Source organism: Micropterus salmoides, unplaced genomic scaffold (genome assembly GCF_014851395.1).
Source record: "Micropterus salmoides isolate LMB-PRFRI ecotype aquatic unplaced genomic scaffold, ASM1485139v1 Ms_hic_scaffold_17, whole genome shotgun sequence".
Classification (NCBI taxonomy): Eukaryota; Metazoa; Chordata; class Actinopteri; order Centrarchiformes; family Centrarchidae; genus Micropterus; species Micropterus salmoides.
In genome coordinates, this window is record NW_024040817.1 from 1,810,349 (window position 1) to 1,830,119 (window position 19,771).

The 19,771-nt window shown below is 40.3% G+C and overlaps 1 protein-coding gene across 6 annotated transcripts in view; it reads left to right on the plus strand.

Annotated features, from left to right (window-relative positions):
* LOC119906777 (collagen alpha-1(XIV) chain-like) overlaps positions 1-19,771 on the plus strand; it is a 516,646-nt gene that overhangs the window by 60,715 nt on the left and 436,160 nt on the right. For all 6 annotated transcript variants that reach the window (XM_038724122.1, XM_038724121.1, XM_038724124.1 and 3 more), the window contains 7 exons: positions 2,040-2,169; positions 7,788-7,927; positions 8,213-8,339; positions 8,430-8,569; positions 9,329-9,461; positions 9,724-9,777; positions 10,638-10,783. In XM_038724122.1, the coding sequence (XP_038580050.1) occupies positions 2,040-2,169; positions 7,788-7,927; positions 8,213-8,339; positions 8,430-8,569; positions 9,329-9,461; positions 9,724-9,777; positions 10,638-10,783 (870 nt within the window). The remainder of the gene's footprint in view (positions 1-2,039; positions 2,170-7,787; positions 7,928-8,212; positions 8,340-8,429; positions 8,570-9,328; positions 9,462-9,723; positions 9,778-10,637; positions 10,784-19,771) is intronic.

A 19,771-nucleotide genomic window follows, 5' to 3' on the forward strand; every position in this document is an offset into this window, starting at 1 on the left:
CTGGACCGAAGCCAGAGTCAAATCCTGTCCAGTTTGACTGAGAATAGTGCTTTCATCCACACTGGTTGTGAGGAAAACTCTCTAGGCCCCGATCAGACAGAAAGCGCTTTGCAGGTTCGAAAACGCGAGGCACACAGCACTGCCTTTTTTGGTGGAATTTGGAAAAGAGCAGTGCGCTACGTTATTTTCATGTTGCAAGGCAACCACCGAATCAGCCGTCCTGTCAGTCTAATCAAAGATTATAGTGCCAGCGATCTGTAGGCCTAATCTTTGGTTTGCCGCTAAGTGATATTTGCAGAAACTTGATCACAACTCTCAGGTCTGTGTCTTTTGTTGTTAAAAACATCTGCTTTGAAAAAATAGACAAACGCTTGCTCTGACATTGTTTATGGTCAGAGGTGAACAAACACGCAGGAGACAAGGAAACGGAGATCCGTGTGGGTACATGAGACCCTCAGAAAGGGGAGACACCGCTGATAGGACCACCATCTGGTCCAGGAGCTTCGTCTTGATGATGGACTGTCCAAGGCTTATTTTAGGATGACTCGGGGACAGTTTGTCTGGACAATCCAAGCAACTGTAAACTTCCGTCTCCACAACTGAGGGCCCGTCTCTCAATTCATTCGATTGGACAATGGGAAAAAAACTTGAATGACGTCGGGCGCTTTTCTGCTCAGAGTTGAGCTCTTTTCAACTCTGTGCGCTCAGAGCGCTCCTTAAAAAAACGCAAGGAGCAGCAGGTGCCCAAAAACACGCCCAGAGTGCTTAAACGGCGTGCAGAACACTCAAAGCCAATAGAAAACAATTTAAAAAAGGCGCCTCTCACTGCAAATAAAGATTGGACCCAAGAGAGAGAGAACACACAAATTGAAATATGTGAACATCAGTAGGGAGATGTTACATTTACATTACATTACATTTTTTCATTGAGTTGACACTTTTATCCAAAACGACTTACAATTGCTATGTTGTTGTACGCCTCTGGAGAAACTAGGGGTTAAGTGCCTTGCCCAAGGACACATTGGTGGATTTGTCACATTGGGTAATGAACCTGGGTCTCGACCAAAGGGATGCGACCTATCCTCTGCTCTATCACCACCCCAGATTGTATGTTAGGGTTCTGACTAAAATGGTCTTTGAAGACACATTTCCCTAAAACTACTTTCCTGCCAACTTCTGATGTTGGCAGTAGATAAATAGTAGATTTAAATAAAGATCTTTGGCTCCTGTAACTGACCGAGATGCAGGTGAGCAGTAGAAAGAAGAAAGTGGAACAAAAACTGGATGTCCAATAATTTCCTTCAATTAAATTCCGATAAAACAGAGATCCTCATCATTGGCCCCCAAGCATTTGACAAAACATATTGCCGTTCACACATTGCCTTGGTTTATCAGATCAGGAATCTTGGTGTCTGGTTTGACAGTGATTTATGTTTTGAGCAGCACACCACAAAGCTGGTGCAATCATGTTTTTATTAGAAACATTTCTAAAATCTGACCATTTTACATGCTTTTATTTCTTCACATTTAGACTACTGTAACAGTCTCTTTACCTGCCTGAATCGAAAATCTATTGATCAGCTACAGTATGTTCAGAATTCAGCTGCCAGGCTATAAAACTAGAAATAAGAAACGTGATCATATCACTCCTGTTTTGGCCTCGTTACATTGGCCACAAATAAATGAACGTATGGGAAACACTGGATGCTAATTAAAAAAGAGAAGAAGAAGAGAACTTATACAATTGGGAGACACCTGGAGTTTCATCATTTCTACCACCTGTTTTATCATAGCTGTATGTTGTAGTTTTGAGGAGCCTGTTATGTAATCTCAGCTTGATTCTCTGCTTGTCTGGACACGACCGTGGATTGATAGAGGGATGATAAAAGAGTAGAAGACAGATGGATCAGAGACATGGATAAGATAAGATGGTGGCGAGAGAGATAAGGATGTTTGCTTGAAACACTGCATCCTCTTTATGCTTAAGGCACATACCTTCATATATATATATATGTGTGTGTGTGTGTGTGTGTGCGCAGGTGAAGGTGGCAGACTCTGTGAACGAGGTGGAGCTGGAGGGATTGACTCCGGCAACCGAGTACACGGTAACGGTGTACGCCATGTACGGAGAGGAGGCCAGTGACCCCATGACCAGCCAGCAGACCACATGTGAGTCTCACCCACGAAGCACTGACATGATTCGTCAAATATCTGATTCACCCACTGACAGAAAATCATTAACTCGATTGCTTAAAATGAACAACTCCACCCTCAAATGACCCTCAAATGTTCCCTCTAATTGCTAAATTAATTCCCTTAATTTAACCATGCAGCAGTAGGAAGTGAAGTTACAGATGGTTGTGGCTAATCGGGTCAGTTTGGGAGGAGTGGCAGCAGCAGCTGGTGTGTAATACATCGTAATAAACTGTGTGGTGAGCAGCTCGTCAACGAGAGATCTGTCCTCTAGTTTCTGCTTTTACTCAGATGGAGTCCACACACAGTGGTGTCGGCCAATTTGTCTTTGTCCTGTTGACGCCCATCACGAATGTATTGGAGACTTAGCTGATCGCAGACTGACATATATGTAGATATATTTCAAATTTTGGCTGTTAAACACAATCTTGTGTTATCTCAACATCCCTTAAATTAGTTTGAAGAGAGAGCAGATCACCATAAAGATGTGATGTAGTGTTGACATCATCCAGATCATAAAAAACTCCGCTTCATGGTTCAGGAGCTGCTTGTGACTAAAAATTAAGTTCTTGCCAACAATTTTGATAATTTGAGTCTAAAAATTATTCATTATTCATCACAATTATTTTATTATGGGCTGCAGTGTTTTCAGTTCGGCTGGTTGTTGCCTCCTCAGGTTAATTATTGTTCCAGTAAAGTGGATTCATTGCTAAAATGCGCTGCTGAACAGGTTTCCCGTCACTTTTAAGGACTGGGTGCGGTGGTTGAAAGTAATTTCAACTTTTTAAATGAGTAATAATTAAAAAGTAACTCATTACAATTTCTGAGTAATTTGCCCAACACTGCTAGATATGCTGTATAAACTGATGTGCCGCGAAGACAGAGTGCTGCTTTCTGCCCCCTAGTTGTGCGCGCATCTTGGTGATGAGGTTGCACAGAAACCCATCTATAATCACCTTAAATATACAGTACAGTATTTGTATGTTTGTATGTATTTTTCTTTGAGATTTCTTTTAAGATGTTTTTTTACTTCTTTTTTTTTTTTGCTCTGAAGAGAAAATAGTGAAGACCAGGAAGAAGAAATGAGGCTGTGTTTTCTCAGACTGAAAAGACCAAAACTAACACATGTTATAAAAACACAAAATCTCTTGGGATGTTCTGGCAAAACAAGCATCTGTACTTTTCATAAAATATTATTGGAAGTTGGGCAGTAGATGGAAATACACATATAATGTGTTTCTCACACAAAGACTGTGTGTCCTCACTCTCACACTCATACAGCTGTACTTTTATACTTGTAAAGATCCTAGTTGGTAAAGTATAATACATTCCTTAAGCCTAAACCATTAACCATCGCACCTCCATATCCAACCCTGACCTTTACTTAAACCTAATCCTAACCCTCAACCTGACAGTTCACATTATTGTTTAAATGTGGCCCATATCAGACTCCAGTGTGTAACGGTCACAGCCTGAAAGTGACCCACATGCACAGAAGAATAAAACAAACATCACACCCAGCAGCAGGCTGTGGTACAGAAGTAAACAGAGCCACAGAGGTTAGCTCCGGTTAGCTCATATTTGCTAAGACTCCTGTATTTTATTGCTCTCTCCCGGTTAACACCCGGGTCACATCTCTCCCGAATTATGACAAATGTTCACAACTTTCTGTCCACATATGCCCCACAACTCTCTCTCTCTCTCGCTCTACTACCGCTTGTGACCTGGTGGATTTCACGTGTAACAAAGTGAATTTGTGAAAGACAGCCACATGTATAATAATGACCTTCGTGGAGCTTTGTCGCTCATCGTGGCCCCGTCTGGTGGGGAAATAGCTGCTCTATTGGATTTGGACCACATATGAAAGGGGCACAAATATGAACTGGAAAAGATCACATTCCATGTGACTCGGCCTGTTGACGCTGTCATAAAAAATCAGATCTGAGTCACGTATGAGCGCAGAAATCGAATTTGCGTAACTTTGGCCTGCAGTCTGAACGTAGCTTAAATGTCCTCCCTGCAGAGGTGTAAAAGTGGTCCTCAGAAAGATAGAAGAACATGAACACACACACGCTCACTCATGCAGTAAATGTGGATATCGTTGTGAAACCATCAATGAGCTTTACTAACTTTTGATGAAATTCAATTTCATTAAATTCCTGACAGATTTTATGACCCTCTGAACTCAGATCGCTGCCATTCTCATCATATTTCATTTACAACAGGACGTTTATATTTACTCACAGCTGTCTGAAGCTCTGTAGGAAGGAAACCACACATCTCCCAAAAGACTTGGATATTTATGAATGAAAAGCAAACATTGTTTTTAGAAATCTTACAGTGACGTTTAAGCAGTTTCTGAAGATCTGGGCTGTGATGGGACTCAATGAAAAAGCAGGAAATAGGAAACAGCTTTTTATTCCAAACACCACAAGAGCTAATTTCTCTGATTAACGTTCACTCTGCTTGAAGTTGTTCTAATCAGTCAAGTCAGCTGCTGCAGTTATGCTGACTTTTAATTTGCAGAGTGTTTTGCTTGCAGTTACGTGGCTTTTCCAGGACAGCTGCAGCATGTTCAAGCACGTTTTCTGCCCCGACAAAACTGGCAGCCAGCGATGCCAAAATCACTGCGTGGCGCCGGCCTCCAGCTTCCCCTTGTGGTGCTATTTTTTGCACCTCACTTTCATTTTTAAGAGTTTTAAAGCCTTGACTAGTGCACCTCCCCTCTCTGCCTTCCCCAAATCACCACCATGCTCACTAATTAACATTTTATGAAGTCTCCTTTAAGGTCTGTGGCTTGCGGGTTTAAGTCAGGGCATGTTTATGTCTTTATGATGCGTGTAAGGCTTTGAATGCAGGTCAGATAAGGACGCTAGGGGCTGTTTGAGTGAGTCAGTGGTGGTTTTTGGGGCCGTTGAGGTCTCTCTCAAAGTACTTTATACGGTAAAATAACTCTCCTTCATCCATGTAAGCAGGGCTTCATGCCTCCATCCACGTGTTCAAACCTTGTTCGTGCACACATTCAGTCACTCATCCATTATGTAACAGCAAGTGCACGTTTCTGTTTGTGTGTATTTAATCATTCATTCATCAAGAAAAAATCCACACACTCCCTCTTAGAGTCTCTTGATTAGTTGCTATCATGCAATGTTTATGCCTGGAGTGAAGGTGGGGTGCATGATGTTTTTGTCATCTTACTTGAATTGGTCAGCACCGGGTCATTTATTGAAAACTAATCATCAGCCGGTGTTCACAATTTTCCCCTGTTTCTTGTTTTCTGCTATAACACATGATGCATCTGGGCACGCGGGAGATGGGTTTAATGGGCTTTTCCTTCAGCGTGTTTGTTCACGATCATTTAGACCCCCTCTCTCTGCTTACAGAAGCCACTCGTCCCTCATTTCTTCGAGTTATTTAATAGTTTTTTCTTTCATTGTTGAGACAAAATGAGCTTTAATGATCGCTGGAGTGAAAAGAGCCCATCGCAGCTGCAAAGAAAAGAGCCTTCAGCATGATGGACAATAAAGATAGAGGCTCTTTTTGCAAAATCAGACTTCATATTAGCTGTCGTGACTACAAGCAGTTAAAGATTTTTTCATGTTGTAGATTCATAGTTAAAAACGGATCATGAGAACACATTTAACGCAGTAGAAATATAGATTGTTAGATTCTTTGCTTTTTTAAATAAGTCTTATCAAATTACTTTAACTTCATTATTAAGTCTGACATGTTCATGATAGTTGATTTTTCTGTGGGAGTGTTTTTTCATTCAACGAAATGTGTAGATTTGTCGATTCTCAACAACCTGCATCAATTTCATCCACGTTATTTTTCTGCCTTTGGCTCAAGAAGATGACATCCTGATTTTTAAAACAGTCTACGAAGCTCTGATTGGCTTGTTTTTTGAAGGACCAAGCAGCAGCGAGTGAAGACAACCACAGACCTACGTGACTCAGGGGAAAAAAAGATGCTAACAGTGCATTTATTTAAACTTCCATTAAAGAATAAGGTAATAAGAAATATAATCTTTATCAAACTGCACTACTAAACTAAAAAAACTGCACATTCAAATGGCTTTTAAAACTTTTAGGGGATTTAGAGCACTGCAGCTGATCTGCAGCAGGATATAATACGGACACATACATTTGAAAACTTTGCAGACTTTCCTATCTCTAAACTTTTTAATTTCCCATCCTCCTCGCTCCTGTGCCGACCCTGACCCGACCTGTAGTAAAAGCAGAGGCAGTCTCTCCCTGCCTTCCTCCCTCCCTCTAGTTCTCTGCGCTGCTTTGTCTTTATTCTGACCCCTACTATAATTGAGGTGAAGAAATGGTGGGTACAATCAGGATTTCAAAAAAAAAAGAAAACAGATCAGTAATTCTACGCATAAAAGTTTCCAAGCCTCTGAGAATAAATCTGATTCCGTGGCTGAATTTTAAAAAAGTTAGGGCAAGGGGCTTTTTTAGCCCTTCCCAGTACCTCCAGGGGAGAGAGACATAGAGAACAAATGCAAGAGAGAGAGAGAGTGAAAGTTGAGGCAGAGCCTGAGGGAGGGTGACTGATGTGGTGTGGTTCTGTCCACTTTATAATTAAAACAGTGGAGTCCAATTAGACTGGTCCCAAACCCCATGAGTGAGTGTGTGTGTGTGCGTGAAATCACTTACCAAATCAAAATTCAGCCAACCTTTGACCCCTGATAACAGCACCCCTGTGGCAGACGGTGTTTCTGTTGCCTTTTGCTGAGGCTCGGCTGTGTTTCTGTGTTTATTTTCTTGTTTCTAAGGCCTAGTCCACACGTCCACGGGTATTTTTATATAAGTTTTTCCTCCTTTGTTTAAAAAAAATCTCTGTCTACGTGAAAACACAAAAACACACTATCAAGCGCTGTCAAGAGCCTGCCAAACCACCAGGAGGCGATATAACCCCTAGCCATAAAGCCACATTGGCCAATCAGAGCCTAATAAAATCGTAAACAAAGCAGGCAGTGGCGAACAATCTGACATCAAATAGAGCAGATAACAACGCGCATTCTGACGTCGCAAGGCAAAAACTCCAGTTTTACTGTCTACACGACTACACTGCAACCAGCATTTCTTAAAATCTTCACCCTGGCAGGGGTTTTCAAGTGTTCAATGTTTCAGTGACCTGATACTGCGTTTCCGTGTGGACGAACGGCCAAACGGCATAGAAAAAGTGAAGGTTTTGAAAATACCCGTGTTCCTGTGGACTAATGAGGGTGAACACGCTAACAAATACCTGGACAATATAATTCAGTTCAATAAATTGGAGATTGAAGTACTGATTCGACTGAGGATCATTTCTGAGGCCGTACAGTTATTATAGTCAGAACGCTTAATTTTTACTTCATGTTTATATCATAACCAGAGGGAGGTATTTTGTACAAGCTTTGTCTATGTCCTTCCTGTGTTGTGAGCCAATCACTGAGCAGCACAAGCGTCCTGTGTTCAGTTTTCCATATCTTCAGAGCAGAATGCAGAAAAACAATATAAGCGCTGTACTACAACATAGATTGGAGATGGAAGTTTATTGTGTTTCCTAACGTTTGCTTTGTACCACACATCCTCCCACCGCAGTACCGCTGACCCCGGCGAGGAACCTGCGTTTCTCGGATGTGGACCACAGCTCCGCCCGGCTCACATGGGACTCCTCCTCCAGGAAGGTCAAAGGCTACCGCATCATGTACGTCAAGACCAACGGTGTCCAGACCACTGAGGTGAGGGGATCCTACAGGCTTTAGCCACTGGGAGAAGAAGTTACAACCCTTTTAACAGCTCTGACATACTTCTGCGTTTTTTTACCGAGTGAAATCTAACCCCTCCACCGCTCGCCCCTTACCCAATGTCATTGTCCATCCTGATGTTTCATCGTAGATATCATCTGAGCCCAACCCTAGTGCTCGGTGATGGGCCCAAACATCTGAACACCATCCACACTGCTCTCTGCGTAAAGAATAACAATTTAAAATGTATGTCATAGTGGTTTGGTCCTGTGTCTACAGGTGGATGTTGGCCGTGTGACAACCTGGTTGCTGAGAAACCTCACCTCCCTGACGGAGTACACAGTCGGTGTCTTTGCCGTCTATGATGAGGGACAAGCTGAGGCCGTGACTGACAGCTTCACCACAAGTAGGAACTAATATCAAAAGTATAAAGGCATCCTTATGATATAAAACTGTAGGACCCAAAAAATAAAGAGTGTGTACTTGTGGTGCGTAGAGACCGTCCCAGACCCGCTGGATATCAAGAGCAGTGACATCTCCACAAACAGCTTCAGGGTGTCGTGGCAACACCCGGCCTCTGATGTGGTGCTGTACCGACTCACCTGGACATCCACTGACGGAGGAGACAGTGAAGAGGTGTGTGTTCATATCATTTCGTACTTAGGTGGTGTAGATTTCTTCATAAAGTTGAAAAAGTTCAGTGATTTTACTTGAATTGCATTAGCTGAAGGTTTGCAGTGGAAAACCAGGATTATTCCCTGACCCTCACACATGAACAAGATTCTCAGGTACTTGAACTACTTGATTGAGGTAAGAAGTTGAAGAGAGCAAGCCACTGTTTTTAAGCAGAGCACCATCGCCTCAGACTTAATGTGTCAATTTGATTTAGTTACTGATAATTTTGTTTTTATTATTTATTTTTTATTTTATCTCTTTCATCCCAAGTGTGACAAAGAAGTCAAGGTCCTCACAAGTATAGCAACGCAGCATGTGTGTGGTCTTGGCCATTTGTCTCTTTTTCTTATTGCTGATTCAAACGGAGCCACATTTGATCCCATTTCTGATAAACTTCGAATCAGACGATTCGATATGAAATGACGCAGAGGTGATCATAGAAAGATTAAAGTCAACTCTCTCTGTCGCACTATTGATTCTCTCTCTGGGGGATTATCTCAGAGATGATAATCCCAAAAGCAAGACATGTCTAATTGGCCCATGTCAATAACCATTGACCTGTCTGTGTCTTCATGCACTGCAAATAAATTGCAATAAAATGCATCTTGCTGTGATGTAGAAACAGGTTTAAGATTCAGATTTTTCCAGCTCTCTGACTTTGGATTTGTCTGCATCAGCTGCACTTCAGCTCGTAACACAATCTCCATCCCTTTGTTTCAGGTTCTGGTGAACGGAAACATTAACACCTACCTGATAAAAGGACTCAGCCCCTCCATGGAGTACGAAGTCCTCCTTGCTGCAATCTACAGTAACGAGGTCGAGAGTGACGAGATGGTCCTCGTGGAGTCAACCGGTAAATTAAATGTCTCTACAAATGGTACCTGTTGTCTTAGGGTTAGGTTTGGTGCTTTACCTGCTTTGCTTACTGTTGTGTTTATCACCGAGTCGATCTCTAATCTTTCTTAACATCATATAGTTTCTTTTCTAATGTCTGTAAACAGAGCTGTTATTTTCCAGACTGAGACAAACACCAGGGAATCCTTAAAACTCTTTGTTAAACTTCTGTGAATTGATTTTTCAAGCAGCTCAATTAAATATTTGTCTTTGATTTTCAGCTGAAAAAGCAACCACCGCCGCTACGACCACCACCACCACCACCACCGCAGCAGGTAAATATTTCATTCCAGCTGTGTTCAGCTCGTGTTCCCCAGCATCTGGAATACATTGAATATCACTCATAGATCAGTTTGTTGCATGAATCTGTAGAGGTTGAGGACGACCAAAGTACTTACTGCAATAGTCTTTCTCAAGGAGCTTGTTATGAGCATTTTTCAGCATTTCCTGACTTAACAGATTATTGTTTAATCAAATGAATGAATAGATTATTGATAATGAAGGTAATCATCAGTTGCAGTCATAGATGTCATTATGTACATTAAGTATGTTTTTTTGTAATAATGTAGTATGTTTAGTGTAATAATATCATTAAAATGACATTTTGGAATTGAACTTTTCACTCTGTTTAACTTTAATTAAATTTCAGTGAGTTGCTCAAAAACAAACAGAGAGATTTAAATAAGTGACATTATCTAACAGCGTAGAAAAAAGTTTTTAGAACTGTTTTTAACATTGTAAAACTTCCAACTGAAAAAGAAAAGTCAGGGTTCAAAATTAAGATGATAACAGGTAGCTGAATTATAAGTTTGCTGGTGCTGTTTCATTGCTAGCGTTGTAAATCTTTCCCCACATCTTTAGATGGATGGTGTATCAAGGGTGAAGATGAAGGGTGTCAGATATTTTGCCACAGAGACTTTCTCAGGAAAAGTTTAGATATTGAAAAGAAGCTGATATGAAGTTGAAAAATAAATTAAATGTCAAAATTACGACATCTTGATATGATCAGTTGTTCTGATTCAAGTTGAAAATCATCTTACTATGACAGTTTTGTGCTTCAGTGAGTTTATGCTGATGTGAACTCTTTGACCTGTAGTGTGATTTTTATTTTTTTTTCTCTTCTCTGATCCTCCAGCTCCTCGTTTGGGGGTGAAGAACATGAGGATAGACGAGGAAACGACCTTCAGTATGCGGGTGGCCTGGCAGCCTGTCGACTCAAGGAACGTCCGACATTATCAACTGAGCTACATCAGCGCCAAGGGAGACCGAGCAGAGGAGACGGTAAGACAGAAAACTGTTTGCCTTGTTTTACCTGCTCAGTTAGGACATTTTAATTCAAGGTGGCAATTTCTTTTTGTCTTATAACTTTATTATTAATCATTTATTTTTTTATTATTATTGTTTTATTTGCGTTGGTGTGATTTCAGCTTAGATCTCACGTAAATCAAACAATGTGGATGGCAAATATTTTTGGGGATTTTTCCTTTAGATTTGTTCCCTTCAAACCAACCAAAAGAATGTAGTGGGTCATTTTAAAATAGGACATTTGTTGTAAAACTTTTATTGGCTGATAATTTGGATAATTCGTAATCAGTTATGTTTATGACTACAGTTGATCTGGGACATGCTGGCTCATTTTTCATCGAGTTGTCAGTGTTGTTTCATTTAAGCCACCTGCTTGACTGTAGTTGTACCTCAGAACTTTATTTTTACGAATACACAAAACGTTGTGTCATTTTTTGATTATACAAAGCAGGTCTGTGTGTCTTTATTAATACTGTGAAAATTTCAAAACGCCTAATTAACATCACAACACCAAGCGGCCATTCTGTCACTGAGCTATCAAGCTACAAGACAGAAAGATATTGAGGAAACGTTGCACGAACGCTGCACAATCGCTGGATGTCAGGAAGCCAACACATCATTGCAGTTTTCCCCACAAGACATGATCCATTATCCAGCATACTGAATACACTGATCAGCAGAGAAGAAGTGGATTGTGGTGCAGGAGTAGTTTGAGAAATTCCTTTGGATTTGTTTAAGCTTTTTGGTTGAGTATCTTAAGTTAAGGATTTGGTACATGTTTATAGTAATAATAATTGTGTAATTACTGTAGCCAATGGAAAGATGATTTGTTGTTGAGTTGTACAAGGTGTTTGGGTACTTACAGAAGGAACAAAAAGAGAACAATGTTGATTTAAACAAAGCCAAACCTTTAATGTGTCAATCTGTGACTTGATGAGTGAGGGAGATTATGAGGACTAAGGTAGGTCTTCTGATTAAAACTCCCCCATGGAGAGAAAGTGGGAGGGAGACAAAGATAGTGTTGTTGAAGTTAATGGCAGGCCTTCAGAGTCGAGTCGAGAGGAAGGCAGAGGGAGAAGAGGATAATGATGATGAAAACAGTGGCAGATCTTCAAAGAGTTTGTTTCACGAGAGGGAAAGAAAGAAAGGGAGAGAATGGCACTAATGAGCCACATCAGGGGAAAGAGAGAGGGGAGAGAGTCAGAGAGAGAGAAGTACAGTAGACTTTTATATAAAACAAACACTGATGCAAAAACATGCAGTTTTGCAATGGTGGAAATTTACATCGCACGTGAACATGCTTCACAGGCAAACATTAAGTTGCTAAATAGATGTTGATATGATGGCCGGATGTGCCAAAATGATCAGGATATAAATATCTTCTTTAATATCAGTTTCCAAATCTAGACTAGACTACAAGTTACGAATACAGACTAGAGAACAAGTTAGATGTATACAAGATCACACAAAGCAGTCATCACATGCATTAAAACACTAAAACAATATTATTTAAAATCAAATGTCTCAGTAGAATTAAGCTTCTTAGAGAAACAACTGTTCATTCCAGTAGTAAAGTGCATTGTAGTATTTTTTTTTTATATATACATTTACCAAATGCAATGATTTCACACGCTAACTAACTGCTTTTCTATTGAAATCCGAGTTAAATATAAAAAAAAAATCTAATCTATAAGTGCCCCACAATCCGCAAACCTATTTTAAAACTTGAAACTCAATAAAGTTCATATTCTGACTATTTTCAGCAGCAAATGAATCCACGTGTGGTGCTCTAGTATTTGGGATTTAGTAGATAAAATGCACATAAACTTGTGAATCTTCATCTGATGTTAAATTTGTTGACTATTCTTTATTTGTCATCTTAAAATGTATGCAGTAATCAATACCCCTGTGGCGTGGATGCACGTTAAAGATGCATCCTTTTTAGATCCTTGTTCTTGCTACATAGCTCCATCGTGGGCACCCTGTGACCATAGACTGTATAAAACAGTGTGACCAGTACGTCAGGTTAACAAATGTCAAAAAAAATAACTGCTATCCTGCGAGCACACGGCGGCTACCACTGTGGGGAAGCCACAAACTCACACACACATATACACACCTGTGTTTTAGAGTTGACAGGTGTGTGTTTGTGTGTGTGAGTTTGTGGCTTCACCACAGCGGTAGCCGCCGTGTGCTCGCAGGCGGCTCTGGCCACAGGTCCCACATCGGCCTTTTCATCCTAACCGGCCGCCAGCTGCCTGCACCGGTGGCCTGTTAAATGAGATCTCTTATCAAAGTGTGAACAGCTGTGGGTTCTGTTTGGCAATCCGGTCAGGTTATGAATCACCAAGTGCTGCACTCAATAGCTGCCATTTAGATGTCTATCTGCTGGAGGAAAAAAAATAAAACAAACTGGCAGGCTTCCTCTCCTGCTTTGTTCAAAGAAAGTTTCACTCCGTGGTTTGTGGCTGCCAAGGGAGGCCATAAAAAAAATAAATCAGAAAAATATCTCCTTTACATGCGATTGATTTTTCCGGATGGCAGTTATCCCGCTTCATCTTCACTGGAGGAATTTGCTAATAATTTGTGCAAAATTGTGGATGGCAGGTTGGCTCAGTCCTTGTTACCAAATCATTTCAAATTTAATTAAGTGACAAACTTTATGCAGCAATTTCATGCAAAGTGCTTTTCAGACATGATTAAAGACTGCATAAAAAAAAAGCATAATAAAAATAGACAGAAATAGTGTGTGTAACATCTTTAAAGCAAATCTACAACAAGACAACCACAATCTGCTCAAGTGTTTCTTCGCTGGGCTTCCTTGCGACCTTTGACCTCTCTAGAGGAAGTAAAACATTACATGCCATCCCTCATTGAGAGCTACATCTGTACTCCCTCTTATAGGCTTTAAATACCTTGGATGCAGTAATAGGATGCAACATCTATCCAAACCAGAGCATTAAGTACTGATGCACTAACTGAATCATCTTCTCTTAGATTTAAGTGTGGGCAGAACAATTTAGGGCCCGTGTCCACCAAAGCGTTTTTTGCCAGCTGAAAACGCCAGCTGCTCTTCTGAAAACACCCAGCGCGGAGTGCTAGCGGCAAAGATGCTCAGCGCCTTGTCACGCTGCTGGTGTTTTTTTTACCATGTTGTAATAATGCGGCGCTCCCATTGCAATGAATTGAAAAATGATGCTGGTGTCAGAAAAAAACTCTTTGGTGGACTTAAACATATTCAATGTGTTCTTTTAAGATGGAACTGTTTAGGGAAAAATGAAGATTTTTCATCATCATGGTGGTTAAGGTTCTCCAAAGTCCAAAACTTTCTCTTTAGTCTTGTTGCCTTTTTCCTCTGAACAGACAATTTGGAGAGTGAAAATTAATACTGTTACTGCCAAGTTCACACAATAGTTTGTAGTGATTTTTTTCTTTCTTCCTTGCTTTTATCCCTGAAAATTGACACTGATTTGTGTCAACCAGCTGTTCCACATTGTTTCATTAGACACTCAAATCACATTTACCAGAAAAACTCAGTGTTGCCATTTAAATCCCTGCCAAACAACTGTGCTGGCCGAACTGAAGACAAAACGTCTCCTGATGGTGCACCTGTCACTTGTAAATGTTACTCACAAAAATTTTGGACACACAGTGTGCAAGGAAATTGTTGAAAATGTGGTTGTATAGTCAAATTATTGCAGTTCAGATTATAAAATACAGACTTTGTCCAGCAGAGGGGACAGAAAAGGTACACGAGGCTCTTTCATCTGGTGTCAGATACTCTTGACACCGGGTTGTTTTTAAATCTTACTAATTAATATTATCATATGAGCAGTGACTCTACTGACTATAAGTAATGTTAAAGGGCAGTGACAACCCCACATAGCATTATGTGGCAGGTTTATACAGCTTTTTCTAGCCACTTTGCAGCACACTTCCTGTCTGGTTTAGTGTCAGTCTCCAGCAGCAGGCAGCTGTATTCATCAAACAAGCCCTAATTATTCCACCGTGTACAACCTGCCCAGCACCAAACAGCAGACAGACACAGTTAGAGACGAGTTTTAGTTCTTTTACAACGTTATCCAGAAGAACTTTATAAGGTGGTAAGAAGTCAAGGCTGTGTCTGGCACCTTGTTTTAGAGTTCTACTGCCCTCTAATGATCAAAAAAAGATAACCACAGCTTTAGAGCACACTACTTATTACACTAAGTTTGGAATTTCCCAAGAGCTCAGCTCTCTACAAGCTTATAAACATAAAAGTTAATGGTTATGCCCATTCAGATGGCTCTGTCACTATCTACACTGTAGCTGTGGGGCGACTCGACTCTGCTGCCATCTGTCCACAGACAGCTGTGATGCTGAACTCAGTGAAGCTTCGTTATTTCCCTGTACAGTTTCATTCAGTGTCCAATAAACCAAAGCTGCCGGGCATCAAGTGCAATTCCACTGTTTGTAAACAGAGTCTCGGCTATTGTTTCTTGGCAACAAAATGTTGTTCCAGGAGGTAAAAATGTAGGCAAAGGAGGATTAAAAAGTTTTAGGTTTTCCTTCTGTCACAGATTTTCAGCAGCTGACACAGGTCTGGCAAAGAATCCAACTCCTCTTTAAGTCTTTTTGCCATCCTTGAAAAAGTGATTTTTCCATTCGTTCATTTTGAGTGTCATTAACAAATCAGACATGAAACCAATAGTTTACTAAACAATTAGTAAAGCTTTATTTTAATGTGAGTCAGTATTGTTATTTATTCATGTGAAAATGTCATGGATTCAACATTTTCACTTCCAGTTTCTACTTGAATTTGCACTTGAATTTGCACTAACAACACTCAAGACATACTTTTTTTTTTTGTTATTGTATCTTTTATGGTGGGTTTGATCTTTGTAATTTAAACTTTTGGTTATTTATAATATCCAAGTGTTGAAGTTCATCCAGTGTGCGCATTCATTGTTGAGAAGTTTCATCCAATTGTCTGGAAATAGAAACGTCTATGAGGTGCGAAAGAAAAACTGCCAAAGCCCGTAATTACAGTCTACTGAACCCAGTACAAACTCAACAGCAGCATATCATAGGAGCAACTCTGAACTGTTATACATTTTTATTTGAACATTGAAGTGCATTCTTGATTGTTGGGAGAAGTAAGAGTAACAACATTATCTAAGCTCAAAGGTCCACTTACTAGCTTTCAACCGCATCTCACTTGCCTTGGTTTTATCATAGTACTTGGGAAGTTAGTCACGTGATAATAGGAGGGGGGGGGGGTCCTGACCTCATTTCTGTATAAAAATGGTGTACGGAATTAGATGGAAATGTACACCTTAGTGTTTCTCGGCCATCCACTGACTCGTGTTTGATGCTCTTTGATCCTGTTGATTTTGTGAGGTGTGTCCATTCAGTCATTCCTAATAGTTGTCACTTGTACCAGTAGAGGCCTTGTGTTGACTCATTGTGACTTGTTTGATGTTCATACAGTCCGGCCACTTTAGGGAGTCCCACTGCGAAGCTCGTTGACATGGTTTTAGGTGTTTTATAGTATTGGCATTTCCGTTTTTATTCTGTCAAACCCTTCCCTTTTGTCTTTGTCCCTTCACTTCCTGTCCTTTTGTAGATTCTTGTTACCACCAGTGTCTTGTCAGTCGCTTCCCTGTTGGTTTATATAAGTCAGTGTATTTCCCTGGTCGGTTGCTATTTTGTCGATGTCTTCTGACTTGTGTTCCAGCCAACTGCCAAGTGCTTGTTTCCCAGTGTTTAGTTGATCATCTGTGTTTCCTTGGACCCTGCCTGCTTCTGGACTTTGGATTTGTTTGCTTGTGTTGGACTGCTTTTCCCATGTTGACATTGTTATTATATCACTGATCTGAACCTGCTCTGCCTCTGTTGTCTGCAATTGGGTCCTATCCCTTGTGTTCCTGGACTTTTTTTAATGGTTTAAATTGGTGCTGAAATGGTCTATGAGGTGTTTTATCCCATGTTTTCTTTATGTTAGTTTCAGTTAGTTGGTGGTTTAAAGTTTGGTTTTCCTTTTTGGGAGTAACTTTTGTTGGGCAGCAGTTCTGTGCAGTTCATTAGGTGTATTGTCATATTGCTCACTGTCACCTTACATTGACTCCCGTCCCCTGTGTACTTCACTGTGTTCCCCATGCAGTTTGCCTTCAAGCAATTTAGCTCCAGCAGAGTCTCAGGTTGATCAAACTTAATATTCTGGGCCAGCACAGAGCCTCTGTCAAAACTAGATTGGCTTTCTGGATTTTATAAATACTTTATGAAATCATGTTTGCATTTACAAAGTGAAGTAAAAGGAGTGCGGCTTTGGGTGGTGTCCTCCAACCGTGCTTGGTGACAGTTTAGTGACTTGCTGCCTTTTTCATGAGACTGGGCTGAAATTGATTTGTCAAGGCCTGCAGTGTTTGTCTGACTGACACGTCTGAGAAAGTGTATTTTGGGGGGATGTAAGGGGGTTTGTGGATAGAGCCAGGCTAGACTGTACATGATCAGAATGCAAACTGGTCTTACAGACAAAGAGACAGACAGACAGAGACACAAAGCCAGTGGTGGAGAGAAACAGAGGAATGAAAAGACTGTTTGGTATCTTTAAGATACCAAAATATTTCTCATACCCAGAACAAAACAACATAACACTGGTAAACTGGTATCGTAGCAGCAAAAAAACCTCTGTTCAATCAAATGTACGAAATCTCTGAACATCCAAGTTAAAAACTGACATTTTTCTGATTGATAAATGATTCCCAGTTAGCCAGTTGGGAGATATTGCAAATACATACTGGGAGATGATTTGCTTACAGTACAAATGTTTCTGTAGTGCTTACTGAGGCGTCTCTTCCTTTAATCTCCAGTTGCTTAGGCCACCGTGGACAATAAGCTGCAATGTGGCAAGTATATTATTAATTAATTTGCTGTATTTGTGTCTGGTTAATTTATTATCTCTTCCTAGCATAAGAATGTAGGCCAAATGCAAACACACAACCAAGTGCATGATCCCTTTGTTTGGTGTTTCTGTTGGAATCTCGCATACTTTCATGGTTGCCGTGATTCACAGATTTTTATTGACTGAACCTATTGTAAAGCTTAGACCACTGTCTTTTCATCAGTACGATATGTGCCAAAGGCATTTCCAGCAATCGGCTGTGCTAAAAACAAGGCTGACCCTAGTCAGTTACAGCCCACAGTTTAGCCTTTGGCTGGCATCCATTGAAAAGTTTGGTCTCTTGACTGTAACGGAGCCGGGAGAGACAATTGAGACAGATTTAACTATTCTTTGTTTGGGAGGGGAGAGCAAGGTAGGGAGGGGTTTTATTTTATGTTGTGCTACAACAAAATGTGCTATATAAATAATAAAATGTGCTATATAAATAATAAAATGTTCTATATAAATAACGTCTCTAAATAAAGAAGAATGTTCAGAAGTTTGGATTTATCGTAAGTTAAGCAAATTCAGGATGCTCGCTTACAATTTCGTTACACAATCCTGTGCATCTTAAAGAAGTGGTTTTATGCTTTTTGGATTTTCCTCTCTCCTTTATTGAGTTATATACCTTTTTTGTGCACGTAATAGGTTTTGTGACAGTGAAAAAGCCGGGCTTCTCGCCGACCCGCCCTTCTCTGCTTCTGATTGGCTGGTAGTCCTTAACTAGAAACTGAGCATGTGCAACTCCCGACAAAGATCATTTAGAGACAAGATGCATCACTCCATAGCTAAAACAAAGCCTTCAACACACAGGGTGAAAAGAGGAGCTGCAGCAATGTGCAGTATGACAAAAAATATGGTGTGTTTTTTTAATTAAACCATGTAAAACTGTTCTGGTACAAGCCCTAAATAAGATTTTGAACTTGATAAAGGGCATAATACCACCTCTTTAAGGATAACTGGGACTATACTATACAAAAGCACTTTCTCCTCTTCATTAATTACTCTCATACATACACGCTAGACAAACTGATTGCACGGCACTACTTGTTCCCAACGACATGCCCCCAGGCACACCTAGATCTGCACTCTATTGAGTTTAGGGTTTTAAAACTGTTTTTCAATTGAATTTGCAAATATATTACTATGTAAAAACAAAACAACAACAATTCCCAAAGACTACCATCTAATCTATAAAACTACAGCTCTACAGAGTACATCAGTATATGCCATATAAAGAAAAGAGCTTTATTGTGATACTGATTTATAGAGATAAATAGCAAGTGATTAAATGATTAAAATTCATGAACATCAGAGAGAGAAGCATTCCGTGGGAAACAAAGGTGCAGAAGGTAACAGAGGAACAGAAGAAGAAAGAGTTGGATGCAGAGAGAAAGAAAGAAAAGAAGCCTGCAGGGTAAAAAAAAAAAAGCAGATTAGTTTTTCTGCAATATGAGAACAGTGCTTCACCTGGACAGATGAGTCATTAAGGTATCAGTTTTAACAAAAGACAAACTCCACAGAGAGGTGAGAAGGAAACCTGGACACAATTAACCTCTGCCGCAGCTGAAAGCTCAGAGCGTCACCACAGCAACTCCCTGCGCCTCCCCTCCATTAAAAGGCTAAAACTGTTTTTGGCACTTGTGAAATTTTAATTTGCTTTTTTAGTTCATTGAAGAATCCGTCCCAAAGGAAGCGTAGTGGGAGGAAAAGTGGGACTGACTGACTACCCTGGAAAAGTTGGCATGAAATGTTTGTTATTGTAAGTTATATGTAAGTTATTAGTGTCATAACTACATTTAAATTGGTTGAATAAATATTTTTTTAAAGCGGAGGCTCTCTCACCCCTAACAAAAGGCGCCCTGCACACTAGGATTAATCTCTACATGCAGCTAATCCAGCCAAGTGACTGCTGCTGATGCTGCAGCACCAATGTGCAGTGTAAGTCATGTCTTTCCCCAAGAAAGAGAAATCAGCAAACAGCTTTTGACTGATTTCTTTCAAAAGAAAGGTTAGCACAAATAGTTTAAGAAGGAAGAGCT